Consider the following 20741-nt stretch of genomic DNA (forward strand, 5'->3'; position numbering starts at 1 on the left):
CAACTGTTGCATAGCATCAGACAATTGTTCATGGCTAGTTTCTATGTTGTGTCTGTAAGTCCTGAGTATTTTGCTAAGAGTATTTTTTTTTAATCTTTTAACACTAGCAATTGTAAAAATAATATTTTTGCCTCTGGGTTCAGTTTTGGGTACTGAATATCAATTGAATAGGCAGATCTGACCTTGCAGTCTGCAGAATTTTCACTTGCAGATGGAGATGGTAGTACGTACTGTATGTGCCAATGTTAATAGTGTCTACAACTAACCTGAGATTAGTCTTCCTTTTTGCTGAATTCCCACTAACAACATCTCAAAAAGTGCAAGTACTTTTGACATCAGTGGCAAATTAAGATGCATTCTGTTCCATTTTTGTTTGCAAAGGCAGAACAAGGAGAACCAATAAAACCTCCCATGATTTTTTTATAGCTTCCTCAAACCCAAGTGGAAAATGCACATTTTGGAGTGTCTAATATAATCAGATACTCTAACATAATTTAGTGTTTAATATAATCCTGCAAGAGGGAGTCTCACAGTAGCACATTCTCATCTGAGAGTCCACATCTGATTGAATTGCAGCTGACAAAACAAGGTTTCTTGTTAGAGATCCTTTAATGTACATGATATTTCCTTGATATGTATTCTATTTTAAGAACTAATTAAACAATAGAGACAGGGGCACACTCAACTTCTGTGAAGCAGAGAACCTTATTACCCTACAAATAGCTGGTTTTAATAATTTATTTTAAATTGAGATGTGTGTATTGTAAAAAGAGATTACTAACAGTTCAGGGTGAGTTAAAAAAAGCAACACATTCTCTGCTATAAGATTCACCTCTTGGGCGAGTCTTCTTCTTTGCCTACAGGTTCCGGTCGTTCACCCAGTGGTGGAGCACTGATGTGACCTCGGAGGCGGTCGTTCTCTCGTGCAATATCGGCTGCGTTTTGGATGACCATGCTGTCGTAAGCACGCATACCCAAGTCCTCTGCTCCCTGCAGGAACCGCTGGACTGTACACTGCTCCTGCTGCCGAGATGTGAGCCTGCGACGCACACACTGTCTGGCCAACCAGCCACGGACCACTGAATCACACATACACACGATTAAGTAAAAATATGAGCCTGGTGACAGATCGTACAGTACAACCATATACAGTCTCTGGTGTTCACTTTACCTTTCTGACAGATAATAATCTTCCTGTGCAGCTGATGGCAGCGGTCATTAAGGTGATCAGCCTGCCAGTATCTCAAGAAAACCTTACTGTTCCCTGTCTGAGCAAACAAATGAAAGAAGAAGGGAGATAGGTAATCACATAAACTCTGTTCCAAAATCAGTTTGGCTGCCTACTATCTATATACATGGGGAAATTAAGATTTTTGCTGCATGTTCAATTTACTTGAAATCAGCTAAAGCAACACGATTGCTGTACATTTTATCACAACTTAATTTCATTTAAAAAAACACACAAAAATATCAAAAACAAAAATACACAAAACCTATTATTGGTAAATAGTTGCATTAACTGAAACTCCATGGATAGATTTTAACAGCATGCTTTAAACAGAACTGAACTGGGAGAGAAAATGTTGAAATTAATTGCTATTTTTGTACTTTTTATGCATTTTTGAGTAAAAGGAACAACCTGCTTGTGTTTAATGTTCAGTTATTTTGTTAATTTATATAAAAGTGTTTCTGTTGTTGAAGGTTTTGTTTTTATGGTTAGGTTGCAGGGTGGTTATATGACAATTATGGAGTTAGTTGGTTCATTCAATGAACAAAACTGCTAATGTCAGTGCTGCGGCACTGTATTTATTCAATTTGTTAATTTACTGAGTTGTGCATTTTACTTAATTCCATTTGTGACATTTACTTAAAATATTTTATTTTGAAAAAAAAAGGATGGTTTTAATTAAACTAAACAATCTATACTTATCAGTATAAATGTATATAAAATATAAATATAAAAATATGTTTAATATTAAGATCAAGTATCTTCACATCAGGAGCCTATGATGCCTTAAAACCCTGTCTCTGTAATCCGTGCTCAATAGTTTTGGAAGAACACATCTCTTTCCCTCATGAACATTTTCCTAGAGCTCTGTAGACGTATTTGGTAACTCACCTGCCAGCCCTGAAGTTTACAATGCTGCAGTATCTGGCGGCACTTCTCTTCTGCGGATGCTTTCTTCCTGTCGGTGAGGATGGTGTCCACCAGCTCTCTGTATCTGCACCACAAACCCACATAACATTCACTGTCATCCACATACTCAACTGCAGAGGAACTCTATGAACCCCTTAAAGCATGATGGTCACTAATGCCTGTACGGGAATGTTGTCTGCATGAACCATAAGGACTACCCACTTCCTGTTGGCCTTGTTTAACAGGGCTGAGATTTTTAAATGCAATAATCATCTAAGACTGATGTTAAACTACAAAAGACAAGGCTCAATCAGCTCCATTCCCTTGGTGGGAAAACCCACCATGATATGCAATTCGAGGGTCAAAGAGTTTCTGAGTCTGGATGACTTCTCAGCATCTGCTGCGGTGGCTGTTGGCAAGACAACCATTCATAGAGAAAGGTCAAACTTGGAGAGCTTTGCTGCATTGTTCTGGAGTAGAGGGATCAAGCATCTGTGGCGCAAGAGGGTAAGCTGTAGACACACCCCTCAAACATGTGTGTGTGTTTGCGCATTTGGATTATGCATTATGAACATCTGGCACAAGGGAATGGTGTCTAATAATCAACGATACTAAAGGAATTCACAAAGGAAGAACTCAAGCATACGTGATGCATGCAAATATCATCTTAAAACAATTGCTTTTCTCTCTTGAATTCAATCTGTTGCTTTTCAGTTTTAGAATTTACATTTACAGATTGTTTCGAGGTCTTTACAATAATCAAAGCCTATACAATTACTCCACTCCGGCTCTTTTCCATTTCACGCTTGATGAAACAATACACTGAATTGGCCTTAGTTTATGTTCATTTTATACTTCATTGTAAAGTTCTTTTAATAAGGAATGTTTATGTCACAAACTTCTGGACACAAGATGTTAAATAATGTTTGCACAATTGAGTACAATTGCAAGGGTGATGCATTAGCATGATGATATGATTGTTTTAAATTTTATATAGATTACACATTTGAGAAGAGAGAGTGCTATTACAACTGTTAGTTTTAAAAATTAAATACTGATATGTTACTTCTACACATACAAAAACAGCATAAATAATCCAGTGCCATTACTATATGGTTGAAACTCAACATAGTAGTTGGCAGTACTGCACTTTAAAAGGTGCGATCACATTTACTTTTGCAGGTGAATTCACTCCACTACACAATACACGTTTTTTTTTTTTTTGCCTACAAAATTTCACCTAAATTTTGTGAATGTGACCGAATCTTAACACAGGTTGCCACACCCAAAATTTCTACAGATATACTGTTATTGTGCAGTAATTTAGCCATGATGATAGTGTAGTGAAAATGTGATATTGTGACACCCACTTTTAATAGACACACTGTTTTTCACATCTGAATGGAATACTTCTGTACACATTTACTGAAATTTCAAAAGAAATCTTTAGTTGCCTCATACTCATGTTTACCCATCATGTTTTCGCAAAACAATCTGAATTTATGACATGTCTTTCAAATAATATTTCACAAATTTGGCCTTTTATTTTGCCTGCCTATTAACACTGTTTAACATGTGGTGAATACTTTTTTTGCAGACAGCTGCATTATGGGCCATTAATGTGTTATGCCCATGATTTGTGATTCAAGCAATCTTAGTGGGAGGGCGAAAATTGACGTCCCGATTTAAAAAAAAAAAAAAAAAAAAAATCAATTCCCTCACTGTTTCCACTGAGAACAGCTCACACACTCTGGTCATGTGGCACATGGTGAACAGATGGGAGGGTGGGATTGTAGGGATGTAGTGTATTGGGGGGCTTCTCCATGCGCTCAGTGAAACACTTGCTTAAGCCTTAAGCCAAATTAACTTCTGAAGTGATTTACAGAAGCCTGGTGCTTCTGAACTTCCCCTAACCCTTCTTCTATGACCAAGACCTACGGCTTCCCAAAGGAGTCATCAACCATGAAGGGAGCCAGGGGAAACCAAAGACCTCTTGTATATGAATATGAAAATTATCGATGTCCTCAAAGTTTGTAGGGCCTTTGGGGATTGAGTCATATGAACTCCACAAGGTTGACTGCTTGGCAGTTAAGCTCCAAATTGGGATCATGGGAGGGGGATATCTACCTCAATATTCACAGTAAATAGCCACAATAAAACAGTGAGGATGACAACAGGCCATCATCTCTTATTCTGAGCATCATTATGTTGATAAGAACCACTGATGGAATTTCTGCTGTCAGGAAAATGCAGGGACTGTGCTCGTGTCTGAACATGCATATTAATGCATAAATCAAAGTGCTCTACCTCTCAAAGAGCTGGTCGTACTAGAAAAAAGGGGAAGGTACAGAGAGAGCCTTATGTAAATCAGTGTATTGTTGCAGGATTTCCTGTTCCCAGCTGTTACACATTAAGCCTCTCACTAAGTAAAAAATAAAAAAATAAATATCACGAGTGTTTGTGTAAAACAAATAAACCAGATGAAATTGGTAAGGCAGAGCCAGTTGGTGGTTTGTGTTATGAGGATCTTCAGATTGAGAAGAAATTTTGCACATGCAAACTGCAATATGATATCTGATGTATGCATTATTTTGTACAGTATATTGTAGGTATTCATGGAAAGAAATATATTTTTGTGCATTAGAAACAAAAATAATAAAGGGCTTACATTTAGAATGTATGCAAAACTGATTCTTTACAGATTTCCCTCTTGATGTTTGTTCATATTTCCAGATGAAGCACACTTTAACGGAGATCTTGGAGATTTAAGGTCAGAAAGTTATTTCATTCATTCAGCTAAGCCACATTAAATTGATCAAAAATGACAGCAAAGACATTTATAATGTCACAAAAGATTTCTATTTCAAAATACTGTTCTTTTGAACTTCCTATTCATTAAAGAATCCTGAACAATCCTGAATACTGTTTCTGCAACAATATTAAGAAGAACAACTGTTTTATCTTTCATAATAATACAAATATAATAATAGTAATAATAATAAATACATATTAGAATGATTTCTGAAAGACCATGTTGCACTGAAGACTGAAAATTGAAAACTGAAAATTCAGTTTTACCGTCACACAAATAAATGTCATTTTAAACTTTATTCAAATTGAAAGCAGTTCTTTTAAATTGTAATAATATTTAGCAATATTGCTTTATAATATTTTTTACTGTATTTTGATCAAATAAATGCACCCTTGGAGAGAATAAGAAACTTTTTTACAGACCTCAAACTTTTTAAAAACATTAATGAGATAAATAACTTATAAATGTTTCACAGAAACATCTCATTTAAGTTTATTTCTTGTAAAACAAAATAATAATAATAATAATAATAATAATAATAATAATAATAATAATTATAATTATAGATGATATGCTAAAAAATCTAAATGGTGTCACTGCAAACCTGCTTGCATGTCTTTCTTTCTTTGGAAAATAAAATATGATAATTTTGGACAATGTGTTTTGTTTTGTTTTTGTTTTTTAGTCACTGGGTCATCCAGTTTAATTTAGGATCCCACTGCTTGGACAAACATGGACAAAAACAACTTTCTTCTTCAAAAACAAAAAACAAAAACCTTTTGTGTTCCTAAAAATAAAGAAAATCATACAGGTTTGAACAAAAAAGAAAAGACATGAGGATGAGTAACTGATTGTTTACTGACAGAATGTTTATCTTGAGGTAAACTATCCCTTTAAGAACATTGTAATGAATACTTCAGCTCTTCACTGCCTCCTCGTTTTGATTCACATCAAATTAAACCCTGTACTCTGACTCAGATCCATGCATTTGTTTCCAAGTCTGTGTGTGCTGTGGTGTCTGATACAGTGAGGATGCTGCATTGCGTTTAAAGGTGGATGAGTAGTTTGTCCCGAGGCTTGAGCTAAACCGTGATAAATAAGCCTGTCATATGCATTAGTGCTGGGTCAGAGACTACTGCACACCTCAGGCTACACAGCACACTTCAGTCATAAACACCAAGAGGCTAGCATGATGACAGAGAAGAAAAATACTGTACACAAAGAATCAAATCATCCAATAACTTCTCGATCGCACGTCACACGTGTATAAAAACCAACATCCATTCAAAAATATAATATCTTTCCCTTCCCCCCTTACACATGATTATGAATGGCTTGATGGAGGCACAGGAGGTTGTGAATGGGTTCTTTGTGACTTGCTGCCTCTTTTCTGCCTCGGGAAGTCAAGGCGTCTTTGGAAGAGACATGCTGGATGGAGGGTACACATGACTCCACATCATAAGCAAACACAAAGCCGCATTTATCCAAGCCCTCACTTCTTTATTTACCCACAAGTCAACAGAAAATCAACACACACGTGCACTCAGACAAAGACTGGCACATTGCGCAAGAAAAAGGAAAATAGTTTGTAGCGATTCGTGCACCATTCGCTCTGGCCAGTGCCACACACAGACACAAACCACACACACACACATATATATATATATATATATATATATATATATATATATATATATATATATATATATATATATATATATATATATATATATATATATATATATATATAAATATATATATAAATATATAAAAATAACTGACAATACAAATTATTTTTATTTTTAAATAAATGTTCTTTTGAATCTAGTTCTTTGATAATAATCAGAAATGTTTCTTGAGCATCAAATAAGCATATTAGAATGATTTCTGAAGGATCATGTGACACTGACAAACATACGTAGAAAACAGTGTGTAAAACATACTTTATTTTATAATTTAGTTTATTTTCAGATTTAAGTTAATAGATTTTTTTTTTTTTTTTTTTAGATTTAAGTAGATTTTTACATGAATTGTTCTTGCATAAAATGCTCTTCAAAAAAACAAACAAAAACAACAACAACACAAAAAAACATTGAATCTACATGCAAAAATGTCTGTTGAAATGACTGTTCCTCTGATAGACAGATGCTTTCAGATTTAGCCTTGTGTTTGAGCCAGTGAATCAACAGACAAGTATCAACACAATGTGGATGGGGCATGAATAAGCAGAGTAAGATAAACAATCAGATTCTGTTTTAGGACATGCATTCCACATATTTTGATATAGACAAATGAGAGCACACAAAAACACAAATAAACAAGCTCGTACAGCTCTTGCTAAACACACAAAGACAAATACGAACAGCCTGAATGTCAAAAAGCAAAAACACACACAATGCTAACAGAGCGCCCGCCCCCACGAAAGGCCATGGAAATTGACCTCCGTATCAGACAACCTCCTGCTCAAAAAGCCCAACATTTCCATCACAATCATCTGGCCTTCATCTGCCTGCAGCCTCTCACCCTGTCTGGCCTGCTGCAGCTTTATTGTGATGCTAACACACACTCAAAAAAAAAAACAAAAAACGTGCACATGGCACCACGTCACTAATGCGCTCACAGAAAAACAGCACATCATGGGAATGTGAAAATGGATGCCACAGAATAACTAAAATATAAGAAAAGCATATGTCTCACAGAGACCATTTGCTGCGGCAAAGTCGAGAAAGGTTTGACTTTATGCAAATGAGCAGGTGACACGTGTGACTATACCAATAGTGAAGAGGACAATTGCACAAAAATAACCGCTCTCAAAAATAGCAATGTTTTATATCGGGAAACTATCTGCTTCATTTCATGTAGTCAAAACAATATTCACTATCACGGGAGAATCGGAGCTATTTTATCCCCAGTCTAAACACAAATGTCACAAATGTCTGGGTCATTTAATCCAGAGTCAACACAAGCTGCTGTCTAGGAGCTAAAATGTTCTATGAGGATAAAGTGTCCATAGTCCCTATCTCTCTCTCTCTCTTTGTCTTACGCTCTCTCTTTCTGAAAGATGCATGATGTTTACAGCCAGGTAGTGGAAACTTACAGTGTCATGTGACCAGCAGTGTCCCGATTCATTATCGCACTGGAATGTTACCGTAATCCTTTTATCCTTTACAGAGCGAGAGAGAAAGAACAGCGTGTGATCTAATCAAAGCACACTGAATTATGCTGCTCAGAAAAACAGCGGGGAAGGAGATTGGAAAATTAGACACTAAAGTAAATCTAAAATGATAAAACAGTAAGAAAGACACTCAGGACAACGATGAGGAAAAGCTCAAGGGGCCAGTTCACACAGAATATACACACTATATACACACACACACATTTCTGAAAATAACACACACACACACACACACACACACACACATACACACATTTCTGAAAATAACACTAGGCTACACTACACTGAAAACTTAAATAAATTTAAAAACTTAACTTAAAAAAAAAAAATAATAATAACAATAATAATAATAATAACACCCTCTCTGTGAACTTTGGACAAAATTTACGTTTATGATAGAGGAAGGAAATGAGAGAAAAAGTGTCAAAGATGGAGTGGGAGCTTCTCCAGCGCTACAATAAAGTCTGGTTTGTGCAAAGAGTGGGAACAGCCTATTCTATGGGTGTCAGTATGACATGAAGATGAGGCACTGTGTTCCTGAGGAAGATGAACACAGAGTCACACTGAACCCTTGCCTGACAGAAGGAACAGCCTGCTCCTCTTTCATTTTCACTCACGCTTTTATCTTCTTCTTTCACATTCTGAAAAGCACGGGGAAGATTTCTTGAAATGACATCCTGCCCCTTTTACAATCCAATTTCCAATCTTTCTCTTCAACGCTTTATTCCATTTCTCTCTCTTCCAGTCATATGAAGTGGAGCAGAAATCAAGGTGACCCATCCGAGAGCATTTCATCCTCTCCAAAACTGCCCCATTATCACCCCATCAGGAAAACGGCCACTCAAAAAACTGTTCCCAGTGAGGCCTATGACCATTAATCATGGTGTGAAACCAGTGTCACACCCTAGACGTGGGCTCTCAGCACCTACACACACACACACACACACACACACACACACACACACACACACACACACACACACACACACACACACACACACACACACACACAGAGGGTATATACTTTCTGCCTAACCTCAGCTGAACTGAAAGTCCATCTCGAGCGTATAGCACAGACAGATTGAGTCAGGCAGACACAAAAGGCACTTACGATATATTTCCAGCAGGAATGCCGCTTTACCTCATTTGACCTGGCGGCAGAAATGGATTGAAAAACCTCTTGTGCTGAGTGTATAGAAACATTAATGTACTGGATGTCCACAGAAACAGAGTTTATGATGACTTAGATGACTTAACCTCAGTTAGTTTCTACATAATACATATAGTATATATGGTCCTTATGGGAAACATACTAGGACAGGGGGTCAAACTCAATTCCTGGAGGGCTTGAGGCCTGCAGAGTTTTGTTCCAAACCTGCTCCAGCATACATCCCATATAGTTTTAAAATGAACCTGATGGGCTAGATTAGTTGAATCAGGTGTTTTAAACAGGGTTAAATCTAAACACTGCAGGGCTCCCGCCATCCAGTAATTGAGTTTGGCACCCCTGTACTAGGATATGAACTGCTTGATTTAAAAAGAGACACTAGGAAAACTAAGACCCACTTACTTTAAATCTGAATAATGCCTATGAAGGCAACGCTTCAGTGTCACGTGATCCTTCAGAAATCATTCAAATATGCTGAATCGCTGCTTAAGAAACATTTATCTTACTGACCCCAAACTTTTGAACAGTAGTGAATATATATGTTTATTTATGTAAGAGTTCTAATTTAAAGAACATGGGGTTTACTGGTTAAAACTGTAATGGGACACCTATTTGTACCCTATCTAGACAAGGAAAGTGCTTTACAGTGACCAGTTGAAGGGCTGAGAATCTCACCTGCTCAGGAAGCTGGTGAAAGACAGGCGGACTGGGTATCCATAGCGGATCATGCGGACCATCTCCAGAACTCCCACGTACTGGAGATGTGAGGACACGTGGAAGCTGTCAAACACATCAGGCTTTCCGGCATTGTTGGGCCTGACACACTGAACAAAGTGCGGCGTACATGCTTGCAGCTTACTGGTGATCTCAGAAAGAGAGTTCTGGAATGAGAGAGAGCAGCAGGAAAAGACAGGTAAGACTGTTGTTTGCATAATATTACATTTAGATTTATCTCAGTGACTCCCTTTTGCTTCCATTTTTTGTAGCAACATGAGTCATGGTACAACCTCGTCTCACCATGTGTCTCCCAGACAGAGCTTGTGTGGGGTATTTTTTTTTATTGCAATATCTGCACTAAGAAACAGGGAGAAAACTGTAGAATGGATTTAAAGAAAAAAAAAATCCTCACATGGTTTCAAACTGGTATGACTTTTTTTTCTGTGAGAAAAAAAAAGGAGATATTTAAAAAAATTTACAGGCAACTCCTTTCCATATAAAGAAAGTGAATGGGGACTTGAGCTGTCAAACTCCAAAATGACAAACAGCACCATGAAACGACCTTAAAAGTTGTGCATGTGACTCATAACATCAGAAAACTTGAGATGTTGAAATGCATCGTTGCAAATTTAAGCGTACAGTATCCAGACAGAGCGAGTGTTTTGCAGTAAAGAAAGAAGAAAATGTATCACAAACGCAGACTCTTTCATGACCCAGAAAATTCTAAAAATGTGTTCTCATCTCTTGCAGCAGAAGTGGTTCAATCAAAACACTGCATCTGTAACTGCATGAGAGAATAATATATGAGCTATGAGTTTTACACTGACATGTTGCAAGCTTTTTTTAACATCACAATTGACAACGAATGGTATACTCTGAGATACGCAAATGATTAGCCTATGTTTTGACGTCACTACAGGGAAATAACCTGATTTATTAATAAAGTCATGTGAACACAGTTGACTTGCATTGTCAGGTTACTTATGTGCATGTAAATGGGGAAAACTGGTTATTTTAATTAGCTGATATTTGTGAATTATCAGCTGGTGTGCATGCAAACGTGCTCATTGAGTTACTAGCATGGAGACCTGGAGGGCAAAACATTTATAGAACTGCAGCCCAGGCCTGTCAATACAACACCCAAGGTATTTCAATCAATAAAAAACAGTGAGGAATTCTAAAACGTGAAACAATCATTTAACAAGATCCAATTCAATATACACCTCATTAATAAAACATACAGGTAAGCAGATGAGCCCAGAATATGAACGCAATGAGCTAAACTGCATGCTAAGTAGGGATGTAACGATGCAGCCCGATCCGGTTGAACATTGATACAAATATGTGACGGTTCAAGTCAGTTGAGATTCTAAATAAACGGCAATACATTTGGGGGTGAGAGTTTATATGAATTTATCTCTGAGGGGACTGACTGTATTTAGAAAAGTTAAAATGATCTTTTCTTTTCATCTTGCCTCTGTATAATGCAAATTAAAGTAGTGTTTATAAGTGCAGTGCTGCTTTGTTTATAGCAGTAACCAAGGAAATGCTGTATGCTGCTGTTCCATAAGTGCCACCTGCTGTCAGAGAGTGAATCTGCATCTCATTCAGAGCTTCTGCTCTTTGTTTCGTGCAAATGTTTTATGTAGTAGAGTTTCACAAAACTAAAGTCATGGCATTCTGTTTTTGTTTTAAAGTGTCAAATTATACAATCTAATTTATTTATTTTTTTTTTTTTAACTGCTCATGCTGCAAGTATGCTGCATCTTTGTTTGGATCATGATTATAATGCAGTGGATGCCTCTAATTTTAAATGGAAAGAGCACAGACAGAGCTTTAGTCTGTTTATGTGAAGATATTTATTTGATTTGTATTATTTATTTGATCTGGTTTTTGTTTTAAAATTTCAATTCAGATTTGACATTTCAATTTTACAAAGAAATATGCAGCATTTTGTCTGAGAAGTAATATAAGGACACCTCTTCATTTATAAGTGGTCTTAAATCTCATAAAAAAATATCATGAAATCAGTATCATTAAACATATTGCACCGTGAGTTGAGTGAATCGTTACACCCCTAATGTTAAGCATTTTCATTATATTCTTTCTATGGGAAAATATTTAATGTGGAAGTTCCTGCCTTGCATTCATATTCTGGGTATCAGTAAGTTATACGCATTCAGTCTTTTAATTTCTCTGTCCTAGTATATTAGTCTTTAGTGCAAACCTGATAAAAATAACTGGCGGTCAACAGAGAAAAGCCTTAAGCATTTCTAATAGAGTGTGACATAACATAAAAACTATGCATTGTTATTCCATCATAAGTTAGTTGTTATTGTTGCTGTTCTATTTCTGTTTCTTTTTCGGCTTTGAAACAATATGTTGCCACCTTATGGACAAACTCATTAGTGCAAAATAAATGTAATACACACATGCTGAGCATAAATTTACTTAACATGAACTGTGCGAATACCACAGCAAACGTGTAAAAAGTGACATATTTAATAAACAAAAAATGCAAGAGGTGAGGGATATGTAGAACGTTTTGAACGATGCCTGGAAATCTTCAGAGGTTTCTGCAGAGCTCTGCACATGCAGACTCCATGTGGGCGTACTTTACTTACGAGGCACAAGCAGAAAAGAGCTGCCTCTGAATGATGATGTCATAGGCCAAGGAGCCTGTGCTGAGTCAGCACGGACGGCAATGAGCCTGCCATCGTCATTTTAACTGATGCCAGCTGACAGAAAAGAGATGGGGAAAGTCGGCGCCATAGGCTGTAACACATACAATCAGCCATTCAAAGGAATAAATGAAAAAAAGCTGCCAATTATGGCTGTTCCATCTTTCCGTGAGGGCTAATGAAAAACACAGACTAAATGTTTTTTATTATTGCTGAAGGATTTCACATCTCTTCTACCGCTCTCATCTGGGAGCTATTTAGTCATATATAAATAGCGTGTGTGTTTGTGCGAGCACTGTGCATTGAATGCGCTTTATGACGTAATCAGCCCTGAACAGAGAGGACAGATCAGAGAGGAATACTGTGTGCTCTTCTCATAAACCCCTGCACTACCCCTTACATCTCGTTGTGCAGAACACCTGGTATGAAATCAGGTCATGCAGTGTAAAACATGTGAACATAAGCACATACTGTACATACATGTATCTGCATTCCACTGGCATGAAAATGAGGTCAGGATGAAAGCAAGAGCACGTCTGCATGTGCGCAAGAACGTGACGTTATGCCTAAAGCCTGTTGTTCAAACCTCAAACACATGGGCATTTAAGACGTCTTCCTGGCAGATCTATAATGTTTAGCTGTCAGGCAGCTTTTTGGTTCTGCGAGCCTACAGGTTTTTGAAGAGATCCAGTGATGCTGGAAACAAGAAGTCAAATCCACAGAGCAAAATGAGCATTTGGATGGGCCGTGCCTGGCCAGCTCAGGTCAGGTTTGGGATCTGGCAGTGGTTCTAATGTGAACTTACCCTAAGCTGCACTGCCGTAGTGACTGGTCCACAGCGCTCCAGTCTCTGCAGGAAGGATGTCGCTCCCTTCTTCTTCAGGAGCTGCAGAGGCAAAAAAAAAAAAGTACAGTTAGTCTGTTAATATAAAAAAAAATAAAAAAAAAAAATAAATACACAAAATAAATTAAAAATCTATATTTTCATTTATTTATTTATATATTTGTAATTTATTTATTTTTACCCCTCTGGCATCTAACTAAATTATTTTTACAAGTAATTTTTGCTTAACCCTTGTAACGCCAAACCAGCAGAGGGGGCCCTCGCCCGAGTACTGACCATGCTCCACTCCCTCTGCTTCCTCTACTTCCACTTCCTCTCTGACCTCCATTTAAACTCAGACCTGTTCATGTGCTATTCGCAAAGTATTGCCAGTTCATCTGCCTTACCAAGCGTTATTCCTCTACTGTTCCTGATTGCTTACCAGTGTATTATCCTGCCTGACTTCTTGACTCACGGTATTTGTACTCTGCCATTTTGTTCTAATGCCTGATTGGACTGATGTTTGTGTTTGGACTCATTGCCTACCTCTCCACCATTGTCTCTGCCATTGCCCCTGTGTATTACGAATGATCGGCTTGCTTCTCTGGTTTTGACCCCCTGCCTGTTTATCGACATCTGTTTAAAGCCTTGACCTTTAATAAACTTCTGCACAAACTCCAGCGTCTCTGTTACAGAATACTTCACCTACTATGAATCCAGCAGAAGTATCGAATCTGCAAGCCGCATTCTCATACCAAGCAGAGATGCTCCAGAAATATCAGGAACGACTCACCAAGCTGCAGAATGTCAACGAGTACATGACGCACTACATTAGATCTCTCCCTCCACCCACACCTAAGACCGTAAGTTTTGTTCTTCCCGAGAAATTTGACTGTACCGCTGAGCAATGCAAGGGCTTTATTCGACAAGTACAAGTTTCTCTGGATAACCAAGGAGAAAGATTCGAATCAGAGAGTAAAAGGTGCGAGTTCATCATGACGCTGTTGACGGGCAGAGCTATTGACTGGGCAGCAGCCGTTTGGAACTCGGATTCACACTTGAGGAATTCAGTGATGTACTTCATTCAAAAACTCTGTGAAGTGTTTGCATATTCTCTAGGCGGAAAGGACGTGTCAACACAGCTCGTCAATCTGACACAAGCTAATCGCTCTGCTGCTGAGTTTGCCATTGAATTCAGAACGCTCGCTGGACAGAGTGATCGACATCAACAACTGTGTTTCTACTGTGGTGAATCAGGCCACTGCTGTTTAGGATGCCCCCACAAGCTTCAAACAAATCCCGGGTAAATATTGAACACTTTGCTCTTCTAAGCAACAAATCATTCATGCTCCCCGTTATCTTAAGAATTGATACTCTCTCTCTCAACCTCACAGCAATGATTGACTCTGGAGCCACCCTGAATCTCATCCACCAGGACATCATGGCCAAATATCAGATCCCTAAACAAATGTGCACACCACCTATCCAAGTCAAGGCTATCGATGGGGAATTGATTGGAAAGGGCATCACCCACCAGACTAAGACACTCACTCCAAGTTCGAACCCTTCATAAGAAATCCATCTCTTTCTACATCATCGACTCTCCCAAATGAACTTGTCCTAGGATATCCATGGCTCTCTACTCACGACCCCGAACTCTCATGGCATCAAGGTGAATTAACACGCTGGTCATCTTTCTGTATGAGTCACTGTATCACTGCAAGACCCCAATCATGTCTCGCAACCAGTGTGGAAAGCCCTCAGACACACACAAAAGTGAATATTCCCCAGTAATATCAAGATCTCTCTGAGGTATTCAACAAGGTGAAAGCCACACAACTTCCTCCACATAGACCTTGGGACTGTGCCATCAATCTATTGTCTAACACACAACCCCCCAAGAGTAAAGTATATCCACTTTCCAGAAACAAAAGTCAAGCCATGGAGGAGTTTGTGGATGAAGCCTTGAAATCCGACCGAATTTATTCGACCATCAACCTCCCCAGCAGCTGCAGGATTCTTCTTTGTGGAGAAAAATGATGGTGGACTAAAGTTTTGTATTGATTATAGAGGACTGAATAACATTACCGTCAAGTTCCGCTATCCCCTTCCGGTAGTACCATCAGCACTAGAACAACTCAGAGAAGCCAAGATCTACACCAAACTCGATCTCCGAAGTGCATATAATCTTATCAGGATCAAAGAAGGGGATGAATGGAAAACAGCTTTTCTCACCACTAGGGGGCACTATGAATATCAGGTAATGCCGTATGGACTTGCAAACTCTCCTGCTGTATTCCAATCGTTCATAAACGAGATCTTCAAGGACCTGCTAAATAAATTTGTGGTTGCATACATCGACAATATCTTCATCTTTTCAAAGACCGAACACGAGCACGTCACATGTCAGGACAGTCCTTTCTTGACTCTTAAAGAACTAATTATATGTCAAGGCAGAAAAATGAGTTCCATGTTACTCAAACTTCCTTCCTGGGTTACCACATCAGCTCACGGGGCATCAAGATGAATGACCTCAAAGTTCAGGCAGTCACTGACTGGCCACAACCAAGAACCATCAAGGATCTGCAGAGATTTCGGGGCTTTGCCAATTTCTATAGAAGGTTCATCTGAAATTATAGTATGGTTGCCTCTCCTCTCACCTCACTCCTCAAGAATAAACCATCAAAACTAGTTTGGACTTCGAAAGAACCATTAATTATCGAGGTGGATGCCTCAGACTGTGACATTGGCGCTATACTCTCTCCGAGACGAGGACAACCAAGTAAATTGTATCCATGTGCTTTCTTCTCCAGAAAACTGACCTCCACTGAATGCCATTATGATGTTTGAAATAAGGAACTACTCTCCATGAAAGCAGCTATTGAAGAATGGCGTCACTGGCTTGAGGGAGCTCTTCATCCCTTTTAGGTGATAACAGACCACAAGAATCTTGAATATATAAAGAGTGCTAAACGTCTAAACCCCCGGCAAGCCTGTTGGGCACTATTCTTTACACGCTTCAATTTTACAGTGACCTATTGGCCTGGCAGCAAGAATGGAAAAGCAGACGCTCTTTCTCACCAATATGACCTCTCCACAGAGCATCACATCTCCGGTCCCATCCTACCCAGGTCTATCATCCTAGCCCCAGTCTCCTGGGATATCATGGAAGAACTCAGAGAAGCACAACAACAAAACAGTTTAATGTCAGGCTATCACCCACAAGCCAACGGACAAGTCGAATGACTCAACCAGGAAATAGGAAGATATCTCCAAAGCTACTGCAGCTGGGAACAGCACAGATGGTCTGAGTTCTTGCCATGGGCAGAATACGCACAAAACTCCCTGACTCACTCCTCTACAGGTCTAACCCCCTTCCAGTGCATCCTAGGATTCCAACCACCTCTGTTTCCGTGGTCTGGCGAACCCTCCTCGGTTCCTGCAGTAGATGACTGGATTCAACGTAGTGAGAGGGTGTGGGACAGTGCTCATGTTCATCTCCAGCGAGCTGTGAGAACACAGGAATTCCAGGCCAACCGACAACGTCACCCACACCGTCCCTACCAACCAGGACAACGGGTCTGGCTCTCCATGAAAGACATCAAGTTGCGGCTACCAAGCAGGAAGCTCAGTCCCAGGTATGTTGGCCCTTTCAAGATTTCAAGATCGTATCTCTCCCTCTTTCCATGTGTCCCTCCTCAAACCCGTCCACCTGGGAGCTGACCCTGGCCATGAAGCCCCAGAACCACCCACTACCACTGGACCTTGATGGAACTCCAGCATATAGGGTGAATGTGTTACTGGACTTGAGACGAAGAGGAGGTCAGCTCCAGTATCTGGTGGACTGGGAGGGCTATGGACCTGAGGAGAGGTCATGGGTTGCTGCCTGGGACATCCTGGATCCATCTCTCATCGAAGAGTTTCATCGAGCGAGAACCCGACCACCCAGCATCGAAGACCATGGGGACGTCCACGTCAAGCTCCAGGAGTCACTCCTAGAGGAGGGGGTTCTGTAACACCAAACCAGCAGAGGGAGCCCTCGCCCGAGTACTGACCATGCTCCACTCCCTCTGCTTCCACTTCCTGTTTGACCTCCATATAAACTCAGACCTGTTCATGTGCTATTCGTGAAGTATTGCCAGTTCATCTGCCTTACCAAGCGTTATTCCTCTACTGTTCCTGATTGCTTACCTGTGTATTATCCTGCCTGACTTCTTGACTCACGGTATTTGTACTCTGCCCTTTTGTTCTGACACCTGATTGGACAGATGTTTATGTTTGGACTCACTGCCTACCTCTCCATCATTGTCTCTGCCATTGTCCCTGTGTATGATGAACGATCAGCTTGCTTCTCTGGTTTTGACCCCCTGCCTGTTTATCGACATCTGTTTAAAGCCTTGACCTTTAATAAACTTCTGCACATGGATTCTAACCAAACTTCAGCGTCTCTGTTACAACCCTGTAAAGCCTCACCAAAAAATAAATAAATACATTTAAATAATAATAATAATAAAATGACTAATTTGAATATTAGGCCTATATTTGATACATTTATGGTTCATATAATATGATATATTGAGAATATGGAGCTAAAAAAAAAACAACAACACAATGCTAAATGTTTCACAAGAAAGAGTCCAGATATTTCGTTGTATCATCTATTTTGCTTTATAATTAATAACCTTTTGTAAAATGTTTTGCTTAAAGTGTGCTTGTGTTCTTTCTTTAAAATGCCACTTACTTTCATATTTTGCTAACACAATGGCATACATGGGTTTTAAGAATGACTTCAGTGTTTGTGAGGCTTCTATATATCAGGACTAGAGAGGGGAAGGAGGAGATGTGCTCTAGATGTGACTATTCATCTTCATGCCCTTTTAAGATGATATTGGCATGGCAACAGAGTTGTACAGGAGCTATGAATGAATCATGCAAGCGCAAACAAACACAAACACACAGTGATATACACCCAGATTTCTGTATTTTCACCTGAAAGGGAAATACAGACAATATTTCTGTTAAAGGTTGACTGTGTCTATCTGTTTCCTTTGTCATCAGATTCTAATACAAAGCAGCACAGGCCATCCTGATAATCCTGAGACAGTACACCCTGAACTTGAATCTCTACATGGACCCTATTCAAGCCATTGGTGGAAATAACCCTCTGCATTGCGAGTAAATCACTTGCATATCTTACTCTGGGTGACTAAATAACGTCTAATATTAGCCACTGGCTAATAAATTCTTAGATTTTACTCTCCAGTATGTGAGATAGAGGCTCATTACAAGTTGAGCACAGATATATTTTCACTCTATAAACCCGCTGACTGAGCGCTTGAGAGTTTTGCTCTCCGTCAAGTGATCTGTACTATTTGGATGTACTCAATGGATGTGCAGTGCACCTGTATTTGGCACACCGTAAACTCTAGTGTGAAGGCGCACGACTCGCTGTTGATTTGCTGAGAGCACTGTTTCACACACATGCAAAGAGACAGAGTGACAATCTTACATACCACGCTCAATCAACACGCTACATGTAAATGTTATTCTTGGTTATATTTTTCTGTCAAAATAACGGAATTCAATTAGAATTATTCAGCTTTTAAGAATAAGCAGAAGATATGCCGGTTTCTCCAGTAGTGGGCGGAGCTAGTGCGCAAACAGCAATCTCCTTGGCTGGCGCTCATCTATTACCGTCCCTGTTTTGATTTCAGCAAATCAGCTTGAGCGAACGCTGACAACATGATTAATATTCATGAACCCAGCAGATAATAGTAGTAGTAGTAGTAGTAGTATTGTTTAATAATAATTACTATTCAAGTTCAGTTAAAATTAAAAATATGCATTCATACATGGTTACCAAGTTTTAGTTCTAATCACTAGTTATATCACTAAATAGTGCTTAATTATCATAATGTCATAATATAATGTTTGATTGGCTGATGTTCGTTATTTAAGAAGCTGTGCAAATTTTACAAAGATAAGCTGATTGGGTGGAATCTTGTGTGTGTGTGTGTGTGTGTGTGTGTGTGTGTGTGTGTGTGTGTAAAACAGTATATCAGTCTGTCGAGGAAAACCAAACAAAAAAAGCCAATGGGGATTGTATTGCCAAGGTAAGGGCAAACGTCTGAAGTGATAAGAGATATATGCAAAATGTGCAGAGCAGTAGTGTGCGAGGACTAGAATTGAGAACCACTGGTCTATTGGATCTAGGTCACTACTTCAAAAGCAGCTCATTTAATTTGAACTAAAGGTGACTCAGGAACTGGAAAGTTACAGACATCACAGTTTGGCTATATGATCATTGTGCACTTTTAACCCCGGAGGGAGTCTGTTCTGGAAAATAACGCACAGTAAGTCACTCTAGATTGAGGTGAGGATTTAATGATAGTTCACCTATGATGGTGTGTCTGAGTCTTGATTCTTTTGACTCATACAGCTTTCATTCTCTGTTTTTGTCAGGTTTCTTTCATGAATAGAAAGTTCAGTAGAACAGCATAAGAACAGGCCAGAATAAGTGCTGTTGCATTTTTACATAACTATATCTGTTATGCTAAATAATGATAGAACATTATTTCACCCATTTTGATATTTTATTGAAGCATTAAAGTAGACACTTTACTTGCATTTAATATGCTTTCTATATATAGAAAATCACTTTTGTAAATTTAATTTCAATGGGATCTCATATTTGACCCATATTTAAATGTCTTTACTTCACTTTTAATCACTTGAATGCATAGCTGGTTTTAGAATATTTTTTCCCCTCATGTCATATGGAAGCAATTAAATGTAATATAATGTTTTAAAAACAAAAGTAGTTCAAACTGTGCAGTGTAAAAAGGGACAATTTGTTTTTTCTTAGTCAAACAGCTTTTCTGGTGGGGAAAAAAATACCAGACACTGATGACACGGCTCACTAATTTAGCTACTCAGCAGGATAGAAAATGATTAGATTTCACAGCAAACTGCTGCTTTAAATCAAAATCCCTTCGGGGTGCCCTGATTCCCAGAAAACACCGCAACCACACCAAATCTACTCATTTTCATGACACACAACAAAAGAAAGAAAAATAAAATCTGGTGCAACTTTTTCATCCAATTTCTCTCATCAAAGGGCAAACCAAACCAAACAAACCACTCATTTGTGCTTTTCTGTTTCAAGCCACAGCAGGATCTCATCATGTTACTTCATATTACTGTCCCAGTCACTCTATGAGAACTGAAC

General features: G+C 38.8%; 1 protein-coding gene across 1 annotated transcript in view; it reads right to left on the bottom strand.

The window, feature by feature from the left end:
* LOC109084896 (unconventional myosin-XVI-like) overlaps positions 1 to 20741 on the bottom strand; it is a 50707-nt gene that overhangs the window by 22964 nt on the left and 7002 nt on the right. Inside the window, 5 exon segments of the mRNA XM_042763078.1 lie at positions 833 to 1079; positions 1172 to 1268; positions 2120 to 2222; positions 9968 to 10173; positions 13496 to 13576. Coding sequence (XP_042619012.1) covers positions 833 to 1079; positions 1172 to 1268; positions 2120 to 2222; positions 9968 to 10173; positions 13496 to 13576 — 734 coding nt within the window.

This window comes from Cyprinus carpio, chromosome A9 (genome assembly GCF_018340385.1).
Source record: "Cyprinus carpio isolate SPL01 chromosome A9, ASM1834038v1, whole genome shotgun sequence".
In the NCBI taxonomy this organism is placed as follows: domain Eukaryota; kingdom Metazoa; phylum Chordata; class Actinopteri; order Cypriniformes; family Cyprinidae; genus Cyprinus; species Cyprinus carpio.